Source organism: Camelus ferus, chromosome 6 (assembly GCF_009834535.1).
Source record: "Camelus ferus isolate YT-003-E chromosome 6, BCGSAC_Cfer_1.0, whole genome shotgun sequence".
Taxonomy (NCBI): Eukaryota; Metazoa; Chordata; class Mammalia; order Artiodactyla; family Camelidae; genus Camelus; species Camelus ferus.
The window spans coordinates 32,008,647-32,024,287 of NC_045701.1; the positions used below are offsets into that span (position 1 = coordinate 32,008,647).

The 15,641-nt window shown below is 43.5% G+C and overlaps 2 protein-coding genes across 8 annotated transcripts in view; one reads left to right on the forward strand and one right to left on the reverse strand.

The window, feature by feature from the left end:
- RNF212B (ring finger protein 212B) overlaps nucleotides 1-15,641 on the forward strand; it is a 56,726-nt gene that overhangs the window by 40,370 nt on the left and 715 nt on the right. For 3 of the 7 annotated variants that reach the window (XM_032481711.1, XM_032481709.1, XM_032481710.1), the window contains 3 exons: nucleotides 1,183-1,222; nucleotides 1,524-1,624; nucleotides 2,346-2,407. In XM_032481711.1, the coding sequence (XP_032337602.1) occupies nucleotides 1,183-1,222; nucleotides 1,524-1,624; nucleotides 2,346-2,407 (203 nt within the window). Of the gene's footprint in view, nucleotides 1-1,182; nucleotides 1,223-1,523; nucleotides 1,625-2,345; nucleotides 2,408-3,937; nucleotides 4,231-4,489; nucleotides 4,827-9,389; nucleotides 9,455-15,641 lie in introns of those variants that run through there. The other 4 variants (XM_032481713.1, XM_006175889.3, XR_004320558.1 and 1 more) reach the window with 3 other exon arrangements.
- HOMEZ (homeobox and leucine zipper encoding) lies at nucleotides 5,054-13,350 on the reverse strand. Its single transcript, XM_006175855.3, has 2 exons — nucleotides 13,134-13,350; nucleotides 5,054-7,784 (listed from the first exon to the last, which is right to left on the reverse strand). Exons 1-2 carry the CDS (start codon nucleotides 13,171-13,173, stop codon nucleotides 6,211-6,213), a joined length of 1,614 nt encoding a protein of 537 aa, XP_006175917.2. The 5' UTR covers nucleotides 13,174-13,350; the 3' UTR covers nucleotides 5,054-6,210.

The window sequence follows — 15,641 nt, forward strand, 5'->3', positions numbered from 1 at the left end:
ATTAATTTCAGGTGTACAGCAAAGTGATTCAGCTATACATATACATATATGTATTATTTTTAAGATTCTTTTCCATCCTAGGTTATTATGAGATATTGAATATAGTCTCCTGTGCTATACTGTAGGTCCTTGTTGATTTTCTATTTTATATGTAGTTGTGTATATATGTTGATTGCAAATTCCTAATTATTATTCCCCCCCGCCCTTTCCCCTTAGGTAACCGTAAGTTTGTTTTCTATGTCTGTGAGTCTCTTTCTGTTTTGTAAATAAGCTCATTTGTATCATTTTTTTAGATTCCACATATAAATGATATCATATGATATTTGTCTTAGTCTGACTTACTTCAGTTAGTATGATAATCTCTAGGTCCCTCCATGTTGCTGCAAATGGCATTATTTCATTCTTTTTTATGGCTGAGTAATATCCCATTGTATATATATAAATACCACATCTTCTTTATCCAGTCACTTTTAGGTTGCTTCCATGTCTTGGCTATTGTAAATAAATACTGCTGCTGTGAACACTGGGGTGCATGTATCTTTTCAAGTTAGAGGTTTCTCCATATATATGTCCAGGAGTGGGATAGCAGGATCATATAGTAACTCTATTTTTAGTTTTTTAAGGAACCTCCATACTAGCTGTACCAATTTACATTCCAACCAACAGTGTAGGAGGGTTCCCTTTTGTTCACACCCTCTCCAGCATTTATTATTTGTAGACTTTTTCATGATGGCCGTTCTGACCAGCGTGAGGTGATAACTCATTGTAGTTTTCATTTGCATTCCTCTAATAATTAGTGATGTTGAGCATCTTTTCATGGGCCTGTTGTCCATCTGTATGTCTTCTTTGGAGAAATCTACTCCCAGCCACTTTAATGATCCTTTGCCTTTAGCCATTCTTTCTGGTGATCTTCATCTTAGAGGGGAAACCATGGCACAGATACATTAGAGCACATCAAGGCAGTGATGGATCCTGGCCCACAGACTCATGAAAGGGAGAGGAAAGCACCTTTATGATTCACTGCTAGGTGATCTGTGGGCTTTTTCACTTGCCATTAGCCCCTAAGCCTAACCTGTATACCAAAAATCTCTGATCCCCAATTCCTTTGCCCTGGCCCCCAGAATACCTGAATCTCTTCTCAGTTCATGGATTATCTCACTGGCTCATTTTTATGCTTTCCAGAAACCCCTTCACCAGCTTCCACTCACAGCCTATCTTATAGGTAAGTAACACTGTTCTTCCTTTCACTTGGGATCTGTTCACACTGACACTCTGCCAGTAGCCTGGGGTTACTTCTCCACTGACCTGTATGTACCACTGATGTTTATAATCTACCTTGTAAACAAAAGAAAAGATTAAATGGCACTGTGTCTAATATACATCTGAATTACTTAATTGTATTGTGAGTTGTAAGCAGGGGATTTATTTCCTCTCCGACTTAAATGTATAGGCTCCTCCTTTACATATGCCTCTTACTTTGACCTTTCCTTTTCTCTGCTGATGCTTTTATTTCCCCTCTTCAGACCTTCACCTGCCTCCTCCGGACAAGGGATTTTTCCTTTCAGGCCATCCCTAAATGGGGGAGATTCAGGCCACATAAGAGTCCTCACTCCCAATAATTCAGGTAAGTTAACATTCCCCTAGGAGTGGCACGTCAACCATTGACAAATACACTAAAATGAAGACTTTCAAGGTGAAAAGAAGTTGGGATTTGCACACCCCACATCCCGCAAAAAGTACTATCTCAAGTTTGACTCCTTAATAGTCTTTGAGTTATCCCATTTACTTCACAGTGAAGGAAATTTTTGGATTTTACCTAAATATCACTCATTCTGTCACCAGGAGTCAAGTTCTGCTATTTGTCCAGAAGGTCAGCCTATGGAGTTAAATTGGCTTTTTGTTTGTTTGTTTGTTTGTTTGTTTGTTTCTTTCTTTCTTTCTTTCTGAGATCCCTATGTTGGAACATTGCTGGGAGCTCGGTGCTGAATTAGAATGATAAAACTAGCATCCTTTTTTTCCCTCATGTTTTCCGAAAAGGTACCTCTGTTAACCAGTCCTCATGATAAGGGTCTGTCACCTTCTAGAGCTCACCAAGATCTCTATATTGTCTCTATATCTTTCTAGTCACCGTTAAACTCAGTCTCAGCCCTCCATGTCAGCACCCCATCTTCACAGGAAAAGAATGGGCTTTATAACCAACTTCTTAAATTGCTTAGCTCATAGTCTTTTCCCTTCTAAGTAGCATACTGTAGATTAAGAACCACTTATTTATCCTGATCCATAAATAGCAATACTGAGGAACTGCCTGAGAAAGTTATCTTCCACCATTCTATTCTATCCTTCAGCTCAGAGGGAGAGCAGAACCACACCAGAGAGTCTTCCTGGTTTCCAGCTACCAGTCCTGCAGGTGAGTCCTGGCTAGTCTAACGTGTCTGTGCATGAAAGATTCAGTTAGGCTTGCAAACTAAATGCCTCATGCTGGTCTCCTGTTGAGGTGGTAGAATGTAACCAGTGGAGAATGACATGGATGTCAAGTGTGGTAACCATATGTACACAATTTTCCAGAGTGGTCTTAGTTTCAAAGATTCTATCCCACTGTCAGATTAGCTTCCTGGTTTGGGGTTTAAAAATTAGGTCACCTAGTGGTGAAAGGCTTTAAACTAAGAGATCTTGGCCAAGGTGAACTAGGTAGGTAGACACAAATGACATTCCTGCAAGTTTCAAAGAAAAGTATTTTCAATGGAGTATATCTTTTGGATAGAAGTACTGCTTGAACTAGGAAAAACCATTTCATATCTCCAGAGGTGGCTAGAATAATGTTTTGTAAATTTCTGAAACTGTGATTCGGGAAACAAGAGGAAAAGGGCACGGGAACGAGAAGAGAGGTTTAAAAGAATTAAGTGAAAAGTCCAGCCTTGCCTTTTAAGTTAAATTTTAAGGCTTGGGTTTTGAGGATATTTAGGCCAAGCTCCTGGTGACCTACTGAGGTAGTAAATATTTTTCTCTCATATTCCAAAATGCCCTTTATTTTCATCAGCAAGAAATTAGGGTCTAAGCCCTAAGAGGCAACACTGGGGAAATAACATCCTAAGATCTTCACAAATGGAGGGATTAACCTACAGATGAAAAAAGATGTAAAAGACATAAATCATCTGCAGATAAATGGCTCCCAGTTGGATCTTGATTGGAATAAACTGTAAAAAAAAAAAAAAAAGAAAGAAAAAAAGCCCATTTATGAGACAGTTGAGAAAAACTGAATACCTAGTGGACATTTGATATGAAGGAATTGTTAATAGTTTTTTGGGCAGGCATGATGCTATTGTGGTTATGTTTTTAAAAATAGTTTTTATCTTTTGGAGATGCATACTAAAATATTTATGGATTGAAAGGTAAATGATTGTCTGGGTTTTGCTTTAGTGTAATCCAGTAGAGAGGAGCAGTGAAAGAGTAGAAATGAAAGAAAATTGGCTATGAGTTAATTATTGAAGTTGGGTAAGGAGTACATGTGAATTCATTATACTACTCTATTTTTGTATTTTTGCAAAATTTCCATAAAATTAAAAAAAAGAGTTACTGAAGAAAGTCCCACCTCCCCAGAGGCATAAGGATTCTGTGTCCCTGGTAATCATCTCTGGTATGGTAGTCATATGTTCCAGGTTTCCCAAAACTGTTCGATTTTCAAATATTCTACCTTATCACCACCATAAACTGCTGAAATATTCCAGTTTACTTATCATAAGTAGCAACAAAGCCTTTGTCACACTAGATGCATCAAATCTTAATTAGGAAAAATTAGTTTTCATGAAATGAAGAAAACTATGGGGAAGCAACAGTGGTGGTTTACTGTCACGATAAACTTCATATCATGACTTGAGAGGGCCTTACTTGCCCTTTTTGTTATGAACACCCTTAACTGCCTTCCTGTCCTGTGCTGCAGAATCTCTACCAACAGAGGCAGATGGGATTAGCCAGGGGGAGAGAAGCATGGAACACTCCCAGATAGACCATCTGCAAGTTCTGTGATGGACGGATGGTAGCATCCAATACACATTTAAGCATGCCGGCCTTGGAAAATGTACCCCTGCCTTGTTTCCTGGTTTCACTTTGTACCTTCTCTTTCTCAGTCTTCACCCTATACACCCTGTATTACTTCCTATGAAAGCAGTCAGGTCTTATGTAAGACTAGTGCTTCCGGAAGATGTGTATATCTCTCTCACAAGATATATGTAGCTCCCTTATTTCCTACAACTTGAAACAAAGGTTATAAAAACAATTCTTGGCATCATTAGAGGTCGGGGAGGGGGTTATACGCTCATTAACCATGTTTTATTTCTGGATTTCGCTTTTTAGCTATTCTCCCACTGGCAGTGTTAACAAGCAACAACTGTGTTCCTTGCCCTAATTTATTATACTTTTTCTATTTGCCTATTGTTTCCTCTATGCCTAGTTACTATTAAATGTGTTGTTTTTCCTTTTTGTTTGGTAACAGTTGGAGACACAGGCTTTCAGCTTACCGAAGTACACAGATAATAAAATAAAGAGGATGCCCTTTTACATGCAACTCTGTTGTTATTACAAACTCTAGAATGACGGAATGGGCAAAGAACACTACCACTGAGATCAAATTTATTCTTTGAATACCAAGGGGTAGAAATGAGGAATTAAATGGCTGGGCCACTGGCAGGTGTACCTTAAGCAAAAATATTGGGAAAATGTAAAGATAGCATCTGTCTGAAATGAATTAGGTCTTGGGAATGACCTTGTAGCTTGGTGGGATCCCGCTACCCTTTCTGAAATGGAATTTATTTTTAAAGGCATTTCTAGACACCCCCTCTTCTGAGCAAGAGCCTCTGCTGTAGCAGGTGCAGAAAACAATCTGCCTAAGGATAGATACTGATCTACTGCCTTTTAAAGTTTTGTTCTTTTACTTTACTTCAACATATCCTGCTGCTTAAAAAAATAAATAAAAAGTATACTAAATCAGAAAGTTAATGGATTTGGCTCCATTAGTCTTTCAACCATAGAAGTAGCAAAGTGTAGGAGAAAGAAACAGTTTTATTTTTGGCCTTTTTATTATTATTCTAGCAATTTGGGGCTTCCACTCTTATTTCTAGATGGGTGAACCGATTGATATCTTTATATCTGACCCCAGCTGGTGAAAACCATTCTACAACATCAATAATTAATTCAGTTAAAGACCATGGTCCCTCTGTCCCCAAGACAGATCCTATAAAGAGAGGGAAAAGTCCTTTTCCGGACACAAATTAAACAGCAAAAAGATAAAAAATCAACCTCTGTCATGCTCGGCAGGAGGGAGTGTCAGGTTTGTAAAACCAAACCTAGAACCTACCTGCACCTTCCTTCTGAACAGTAGAAACCATTCCCTCACCTTTATCCCTCTGTCATCTAATTCTACTTTTTTTTTTTTTTTTGAAGAAAAAGGACATCTCCCTTAATTCCCACCTTCAATAAATATCCAGCCTAAATTATTCTCCACCCAATTATTAGACTTTTTCACAAGCTCTGGGGGGAAGATTTTACCCTGAGACAAATAGTGAACAAAATGAGGATTTTGGAAAGAGATAAAAAGGTACAAGGCATAGTGGTCCCAGTATCAGAAATGAAAACATTCTGCTACCTGTGTGACTCCATAAAGCAGAAAAATATAGAAAGTCAGGTTGGTATGAGGAAGAGGCAATATCTGTGATTGACTGGGACATATTGAGATTCTTAGCTGCATTATGCATGGACTTGTGCTCAGAAAACAAGGGGTGCAAGGCAGCCTTATATTCCAGGGGAAATGGTGGCATGGGGGCATGTGCTGGAATTATCAGTGAATCAAAATTCTTTACTCGTTTTCTGCCCTCTTACAGATGTAGGCCCAGGTCTGGCCTCTCTGTAGTACACTAAGGGAAAGGAACAGCAGATATGAGGAGAGCAACAACCTTTTCCCAGCCCCATAGTTTGGACCAGACCCGGAGCACTCTTCACTGAGGCTAGAGGTTTCTGCCCATCCAATCCCCACCTCACTTCGTACTCCACAGTCATTGGCCCTGGTTCACCCTCACTATATCCCCCATCCCCTACCCTCAAGAACACAAAGCTTTTCAGGTCTTTGCCACAAAGTAATTTAAAAAATGTGGTTTCTTTGTTTAAACACTTAATTGGTTCATGTTTTAGTAACAGATCTCCCCTCCACCAGCCTCCCACTCAGTCCTGTATGATCACATCATCATCATCATAGTCATCTTCTTCCTCCTCCTCTTCTTCATCCTCATCATCTTCTGGCAGTTCTTCCTCCTCCTCTTCCTCCTCTTCATCTAGACAGACCACCACTTCAGCTGGCTCAGGTAATCGAGAGTCAAACCAATCCAGTACCTGCTGGGTGCTAAGCCTTGATGCTCGACTCAGTTGAGGGATGTCACTTTCCCGTAGCCGTTGGTGGGTTGCCCAGTACCTCTCCAAGGGTCGTATATCCGGTGGGGGTGGGGGGATCGGCAGAGGCGGTGTCTCAGCCCATTCATTCAAGGAGCGGGTTGAAGGTGGTGGTGTGGGAATTGCTGGATCCTGGAAACTAGGGGCACCAGGTACTGCGTTGTCCCGAAACCATTTTAGTTGCCCATGCTTCAGGGCATAGCGTGTGTCACCAAACCACTGGATGATCTCAGGCCGTGGTAAACCAGTGATCTGCTCTAATTTATGGTAATCCTCACGCCGTGCCCATTGGCACTGTAAAAAAAACGATTTGAGGATAGCCAGCTGCTCTTTGGTTTTGCGCTTGGTCTTTCGCTGGCGTTGCATATCTGGGGAAAGGTACTCTGCAGGACCAACCCTACTTGGTGCTGAGTTATGCCTTAGCCCCTGGGGCCAGGCTGGCTCCAGATGTGGGGGTAGCGCCTGTTCATTGGGTGACAGTGGCTGTGGGGGTTTAGAGGTGGCAGTAGCTCCATTAGCCAGTACCTGGAAAGAGGAAGAAGAGGTAGAGGAAGGAGGAGTCACATTAGATGCTGACTCCTTCTTACAACTACTGGCAAGTGATGAGATTGGTGGGGGCTTATCCCGAGCACGGGGCTGGTGGACAGCTGTGGAGTGGTTCCAGGAAGCAGTACCTAGGCCATGTGACTGGTTGGGACCCCTGCCTGCCTGCTCCTTAGAGAGGCCACTGCTTTGAAGATCCTGCCAAAGTCGTGACTGGTGGGGGAATGCACCACTGCCAGGTGCTGTCAGGGGCTCCTTCGCTTTCTGGTGACTCAGTGGCTCTGAGGACTCCTCAGGCTCTACCTTCAGTCCTTTCATCTGGGTGGGCTCGCTAAGATTCAGGGGCACTATTCCCAGACCAACTTGTTCTGGAGGTGGCATTGGAGGAGTCACCTCCTCTGGGGGCCGTCCTGCATGGTGAGTAAAAGAGAGAAGAGATTTGAAATGGAGCTGGTCCCGATGGTAGATCACTCGGGCTCGAGTCTCTTCTATTTCTTCAGATGACCAGCTTATGCCACAGCGGAGGCGCTGGGCCATGAACCAAGTCTTGACTTTCTCCATCTGCAGCCCATAGCGTAGGCAGAGAAGGGCAATGTCCGCTAAACTGGGATAGGGGAAGTAGCTGAAGGTTTGCAGCAAGTGTTCATTGCCATCCAGCTCACTGGTCTGGGCTGCTTGGGTCCACACAAGCTGTAGCTCCTCGGAGATTGGAGGGAGGCAGATGAGCCCCGCAGGGGAGCTATTAAGACTGCTGGCCTCTTTATTAGGAGGCATGGTGCCTTCTGATTTGTGCGCTTCAGAGATAGCTGTAATAAGAAGAGAAACAGCTCAATCACTGGGGCTCCTTCAGCCCATTGGTCAATTTCTACCAAACAAAATGTTGGACTCCAAAGCAATCAGCTTTCTATCTGTCCTGTGCTAAACTGCTTCCTAAAGGGCTTAACAAGTCATTTAATTTTCATAACTTTATGAATCATCAGAGCCTGCTATAATTCCCATTATACATATGAAAAAACCAAAGTTCACATAAGTTAAATTGTCCCAAGTTATAGATAGTGTTGTCACCAAGAAGAAAATCTGTCTTTAGAGGTTAAGAAGGAAAACATCCTTATAGCCTTTATCTTTCCAATTCAAATTCACTTCACCCTTTAAGTTCATGGAATACCTGTCACAAAATGAATACTCACCATGAAAACAGGACGAGGTCTAATATCAGAATGCTTTAGCTCCTGACAGTTTATCTCTAGAGTTATCTCTAAAATGTGGAGAGGCTGGGAATACAACGTGTGAAAATCTAGAAGGGAGGGCAGCACTGTTGCTCTGCCCAGCCCCCAGCCCCATTTTCTTTCCCTTCTGGGTAGTGGGAGTGTTGTGGGGAGGAGACTGATGGTACCTTTAAGCCCTAGCAGGAACCTGATAGCTTCACTTTTTTCTCTCAGGATGAGATAGGTCAGCTATCTGGGATAAATGGGGCTTACTCCCCCGGGGTTCAGGTCCGGTGAGGGTAGAGAGAGGGGAATGTATCCTCCCCCAAGTCATCCTCGGAACAAAGGTTATTCCCCTCCCCCCAGCCTTTGTCTCTCCAACTGCTCTGCCTCTTCCTTCCAGGGAGCCTAGAGGGCTCCCTCAGACCTTAACAGCCCCCTCCACATAGGGCGGAAGGCTTGCAGCTCTTATCTCTTCAGTCCAGCTTTCTTCTCAGGACCAGGTGGGAGGTTTATAATAAATTAAAACCAGGTCCCACATGCTGCCCAGCGGCGCCACAGCTCCCAGGGTTGTGATGGGTACGGGGACTGCAGGGAAAGCCTCTGACTGCTTCAATCCTGGAACACCTGCTCAAGTTATTTCCCAGAATAATGCTATTGACCAAATTTTAACTCAGCAACCTGTGTAGGCATTAGTGACTTTAACACATCTGTCACCCTTTACTCTTAGAGGAATCCCATCTGAGTTTATAAATACTACTTCTGATATGTTTAGGATGGGACAGGATTCCTATGTAAATGCTTGTTCTTTTGCTTTTGTTAATGAAGGTACTAGGGATTGAACCCAACACCTCTTTCCCCATGAAAATGCTACGTGATGAATTGTGAAAAATCTCAAGTCCAAAAAGTTACAGATAGAACAGTGTAATATCAGGGATTTTATATGATGATCAGAAAAATTCAAACAACAAGTTTATACTGTACAGCACAGGGAACTATATTCAATATCTTGTAGTAACTTATGGTTAAAAATATGAAAACGAATATACGTATGTTCCTATATGACTGAAGTATTGTGCTGTACACCAGAAACTGACACAACATTGTAAACTGACTATAGTTCAATAAATAGATTTTTTTTCAATAAAATACATTTAAAAAAATTCAGAAGCATTCTAATATGTGTTGCCATTCCCTTTTAACAAGCAAATCTTAAACTGAAGGCCATGTGGATCCTGAAGGCAGCACAGCTTGAAGTGAACCTTAAGCAGGTAAACGGAGGCAGCATGGTATGTGAGTAATAATATGATTAAGGCCAACCTGCAGTTTGAATCCCAGTTCTGCTACAAGCCATGTGATCTTGGGCTAAAGTTCCTGAACTTATAGGAGCCTCAGTTTCTTCATGTGTAAAAAATGGAGACAATGCCGAATGTTATGTAAAGTTACATATTTTTACAGAGCACCTACTGTGTGCTAGGGTCATGTGCAGCAGGGCCGGAAGCTGTTAAGAGGTGGAGGTCTGGGGGGAGGCAGATTTGAGATGAATCACAGCTCCACCACTCCCTAGAGTACTCTCTAAGCCTTAGTTTCCTATCAGAATAAAAGGAGATCATAACGGCATCTACCTGGCAAGTTTATGACTAAATGAATAAATGCACCTGACAGTACGCCTAGACCAAAGTAAAGGCTCAGTAAATAACAGCTTTTATCATTGCTTAAGCCTCATGGGGTGATTCTGATAAAAGGTAATACTCCTAAATAACAGGAAGTGAAGCAAAGACTAAATCCTTTAAAATCACTGTTTCAATCTGTTACCGCAAAGTCCTAATTCTAATGAGCAGTGAAGGAAACCAGGGTTATCTCTGATTTTGTACATTTTATATTTGGGGAGTTGGATGTAACTCCAGAAAGGATTTGGCAGCTTTAAAAAGGTATCAAAACCACTGCTTTAGAATTGAATCCATAGTTTGGATATAAATCCTTTTTGACTGCTAGGTGAATCACCAGTGTGGTAGCTCTACCTTTACCCTCCAGGGTCATCCCAGACACAGCTGAGTGGCTGTGAGGAATTGCTTGCATGGCCAGGTACTAAAACACCATTTAGAAATTGTGGCCCACTGGGAACACCACTGAATCTAAGCTGGAGAATATTTTATGATCCATCACTTGACGTCCACTTAACCTTATTTGTGTCCTGTTCTTTAAGGCCACAGTAATGCTTTAGATACAAGGAAAAGGTAGCATAAAGAATAAAGCAGTCCAGTGTGGGGATGAAGGCTGCCAGATGGGAAATAAGGCAGGCACAGCTCTAAGCCTACAAGGAAGCATTTTGCTTTTATTTATGGTTTGCTATCCTTCAGATTTTCACGACAGCAGCTTGGTAGTTCAGCTATAACATGTGGTAATGCAAATAATCATATTTGGTATACTACATACATCCACAGCTTTCCAATTACACAAAACATACGTTGTGGTAGACTTCCTGGTACAGAATGGTGGCTTAAATCAGGGAACAGCTGTAGAGCTGGTACCTCCCTGGAAGAATCTGGCTTTGCAATAAGAAGAAACTATAACCAGGGAGTGGCCCATGAGAATTTTAAGAAGGAGAGGAGAACCTACAGTAATCAAAAACAAGACTACAGTGTCTTGAGTTCTTGTACTTTCATTTGGAGAAAGTAGAAAGAGAAGAGATTCAATGCTGGAGACATAAAGACTCCTCCAGGCAGAGGTGGTTGGTGGTATTATAAATTCTGAATTATTACTAAATTTATATCCTTATTAAATATGCCAGATATGTCCCCACTGCTACTTAAAGTCATTAATAAAAAATACAGTGTCAGGATAACACCCTTATTTCTCTTTGGCTTTCCATACCCCTGGACAGATGGCAGAAAAGAATGGGCTGCCTTAAACTTCCAGTGTAGGTGTTCACACAATCCTAGGGAAAAGAAGTCTAAGGTACTTGAGTCTAGGCTTATGGTTAAAGCAGGAGACACATGAAGGGAGAGAGCAGATATGATCCTGCTAAATTCCCTAAGTGTTTTGTTTAGAGACCTGTATGTTTCTGAATGAAATGTGTTTTGGTGATAGTTTTCAGGGCCTTACAGGACTTTTAGTGATATTCAACTCACGTGCTTCTTAACTTTTTGGATCTTGAACATCTTTGAAAATCAGAAGTTATAAACTCTTAGGAAGTTACGACTATCCCCCTCTTCAAAAAACACTCACACTTACATATATACTCCAGGGGTTCACTGCTTGCCCAGAAGCCCAGGTTAAGAAACTCTGCCCTGTGTCATCTTAATAAAGGCAATGGTGGCAACTGCTTAAGGAGGAACAAACAGCTTATTATGAATGAATGGAAAGAGTGGATGGAAGATTCAAGAGAATTTGAATTAGTCTAGAAGGGACTAGGTATTGGTGATACTAGCTGGAGAGAGTAGAACGGAGGGGTATTTAACTGGACCAGGAGTCTGGCTTAAATGACTCCTACTTGATTACAGGATCAATACCCATAGTGCACTGGATACTAGAGACTGGTAAGCTACTCTCTACTGTGCCAAAATCATCCGCTTCTTCAGCTGCTCTGTGTGCTTAGGCTAGTGGTGTGTGATTCCAAAGCTGCTTGTGCCCATTGTTTTTCTGTATTTATATAATAATTAAACATCAACATAAACCTATGAAAAATTAGTGCATTAAGAATGGTTCTCATGAAGACAAAGTCAAATGCTTTGGAAAGACATAATACAAAGGAGTGTACCTTAAAAAAAATGTTGTCAAGTTGGGAGTGGGCCAGACAACTGTAAAAGACTGCAGGGGCAGGGGACTTAAAAATCTCAACCTGCATTCAGGTTCCTTCAAAAGTGTTTAAATTCTCACTACACTTTAAAGAAACCAAACCTGGAAATCATAGATGATGAGAGGTAGTGGCTCCTGTCTCAGACTGCACATAAGAATTACCTGGGAAACTTAAACCTGGGCACCCACCTCCTCATTCTGACTTAATAAGCCTGGACTGGGGCCCGGGAATAAGTAGTTTCAAAAGGTTCTCAGGTGCAGCCAGATTTGGAATTCGCTTATGTAGTTTATACTAGAAAAACAATTGGGAACACCAATCAGCAGACTTACACAAAGAAAACGCCTGGACACTAACCCAAGAGACTGGTGAAATTAATACACTTTTAATGACAATGATTAAGATATGTATGCATCATTTAAAAAATCCCCAACTTTAACTGGCTTTTTTGTTTTCAGTTACTGCCACCTACCTATCCTAATCATAAAACGCGCTTCAAATGTATGGTGAGAAGGGGGTTCATATGGTAAAAGATCTCATCTGGACCCACATTACCAAACAGGTCTCAGCTTGAGTCTTCTTTCAGTTTAGAAGTCTCAGATTAGGACGCAACACCAGGAACCTCTGAGGACTCCGGTTCTCACTTTCCTGGTTGGTTTTCTGAGTATGGCTGGGTAGGGGTGAGCAGGGGCAGTTTCCCTTAAACCCTTTATTCCCAAAAGCCACTGCTCCCTAGGAATAAGGCCAGGTTTCTGTACGTGTGTTGAGGTCGCAGAGGTAGTCACGGAGGGGAGGAGGGGAGGCCTGGGAAGGAAACGTTTCTCCTATCCTCCATTTCACAGGCAGTCTAGAAGGCTCCAAACTGGGTCAGAGAACAAAAAGTTGCTACACTTGGGGGGATGAACCCCAGCGAGTGGGCGAATCTCAATTCTCTCGCCAAGGGCGTCCCAACCCAGCCTTCCCCTCCTCCCTACACACCCACTCACCCTCCCCCAGTTACAACAGGGAACCAAAAAGTCCGCAGGAGAAAGGAGAGAGAACCGGGCGACTTCGAACCTAGAATTCTCCTCCCCCTAGAGCGGGGATGGGGCTCCGGAGGTCGGAGATCGTACAGGGTCTGGGAGGGGAAGTCGAAGGGGCTGGGGATCACTCACCGCGGTCCGGCCCGGGCGGCGGCTCCCAGCCTCGCACCATGGGCCAGGGGGAAAGGGGGAGAAAGGGCAGGGGGCCTCCGGGGTGGGAGTGGGGTTGCTGCCCGGTGCGGCCTGCTCCGAGCCCACCCGCGCGGAGGGCCGGGACCGGGACTGTCCCCCACCCCCCGCCCCCGAGAGGGCGCGCGTCTAGCCCAGCCCTCCTCCAGCGAGTTGGAGGCGGGGCGGATGGGTGGGGCGGGCTCCGGGGGCGGTGCCAAGTTGGCCCGAGTTCTGATTGGTAGACGTGGGCAGGCGGGCCTCAGTGGAACGGACTGGGCCGGCCATTGGCTGGGTGGGACTCGGTTGACGTCAGCTATTGGCTGCGTGGGCCTCAGCCAGGGTGGCTATTGGATGCATGGGGCGGGGAAGATGTCCCCCAGGGCCAGGGTGCCGTGAATAGTACCTCCCCTCACCCTCGCCTAGTGGTCGCCGGATCTTCGGAGTCCACTGGGTCCTGTTCCTCCTGGAATTCCCCAAGGAATTCACAGCAGTTTGCTGAACTATCCAGACCACCTACAACTACTCCCCATTTGTTTCCTCCGGAAGGAAGACTTTTTCAGTATCCCTTTGCCCTCCTCACACAGGAGACGTGCGTTTCCTTACGAGGGCCCAACGGCCATCCGCAGCGTCACTGTAAATGAAGCACCTAGAGCGACTAGGAACTTGTTCTTGGGATGAATTACAAGTTTTGCCACCTGAAAAGAGGAGGCTCCTAGCGGCCCGACACCTTAGGCCGCTTCCTGGGGCCAGTTGTCACCAGACAGGTGTTCCCAAAGACGAAGTGCTGGACGGGTCACCTTGTTAGGACTTACCAGACCCCCAGGCTGCCCTCTCTGCCCTAGTTAAAGAGGACCTGGACCTGTGCCTCATATTTGGGGACCTTGGTTTTTGCTGTCAAGAAACGAATTACAATAAAATGGGCTTTCCACCAAAACAGCATTTCACACACTGAAATGCTAGGCCAACAGTTTGTATAGTTAGGATTCTGTCTTCTGACTAAAACTTGGGAACAATACTTTGTGAAGTGACTCTTTTGTTCTCATGCTGGTCTCCTCTTGTTTACTTAGGTCACAGTAGCTTATATAGCTACAATAACTTATAAAAACAATTTCAAAATACAGGTTTTGCCCTGTATTCCGCAGACCTCACCCCTCCCGAGGTACTCCCCAAAAGTCAACGACCATAACTGCTACTTCTGATTCTTCATCACTGCACTCTTAAGGTCTAGAGCTCTTTAAGGGTTGCCAAGCATCAGAAATGTATCTCTACTTCAGTTTGGAGCCCTATTTTCTGTTGCTGGCCCTGCTTTTGCCCTTTCCTCCCCTTTCTCCCTCAGTTCATTTAGTAGCAACGATCCCAACTCCTAAGAGCCAGCCCCATGTCCTTCAAACTAGTATCTTGTAAAAACATCACAGGAGTAAGCACCAAAAAGACAATATTCTCAGCTTTAGAGTTAAAAACTTTTGATCCCTCAGGGTTTAAGCTAGGGCTGGTGGCATATTCAGACCTTCTCCTAAAGCATGACTTATTACAATAACCCAATTGTTTCTGTGTAACAAAGGAAGGGAAAAATGAAACATTTTAGGCAGCAGCAGTCCTCAATTGTCAGTGGAGTTTTTTGTTGTTACTGTTGTTGTTTTTAAGTAAATGTGATGTCCCAGCGAGCACTCAGTGGAGGTTTACAATCCAAACAATGAGACTTGATTGACCAGGAAGAACTCATGCTTATTTGGCTGGAAAGCCAGGCAGGCCTATAAGAATTTAGTGACTGCCCCTGGAGGGTTCAGTCAGTCACTCTGGGCATCATTGATCATGGGCTTATAATTATGAAACGTAGACAACTCAGCCACCTTTCTTGTCTCAGAAGGATACTCACTCCCAAATCAGGAGTAGGGTACAGAATTGAAGACAGATTTAGGAGAGGAAGAATTCAGGGAAAGAGAAGAAACTCCTCTGCCCAGTTTTGGAGAGCAGGCTGAAGCTTCCCTCTTTTATGGGGGCTTCACCCTTACACTTTAGAGGTTGGAATGGACTGGGGTGGGGGAGTGGAAGAGAAGAGGTCCCAGATGACATCAGATAGGGAAAGTTCTCACCTTTAACAAGACAGTAATCCTCCCAGCTCTTCCAGGCATTAGTGCTAAAGAATAGGGACTTAACCATATCATCCTCAATCTTTGATGAAATCTCCCTCTCCTTTTCCCTTACTCAGTGATATTAGCAGAGCTGACCAGAGACACATTTACCCTATAGCTAAGGAAGATAGGGGAAGTTAAGGGCCTTCCCTTGCACAGACCTCTTCCAAAGCACTGGATGAATTCCAGCAATGTGTTAATAATGGTCTTAGGTGTTTGTAGAATTTGAAAAAAAAAAATTAAACTGCAATTGGTTAAGACTGATGTCCCTTTCCTTCTGACTTCCCCTCCATCACACTTTTCCTTTTGTCAGGTGGCAGTGGAGGGGCCATGGGCA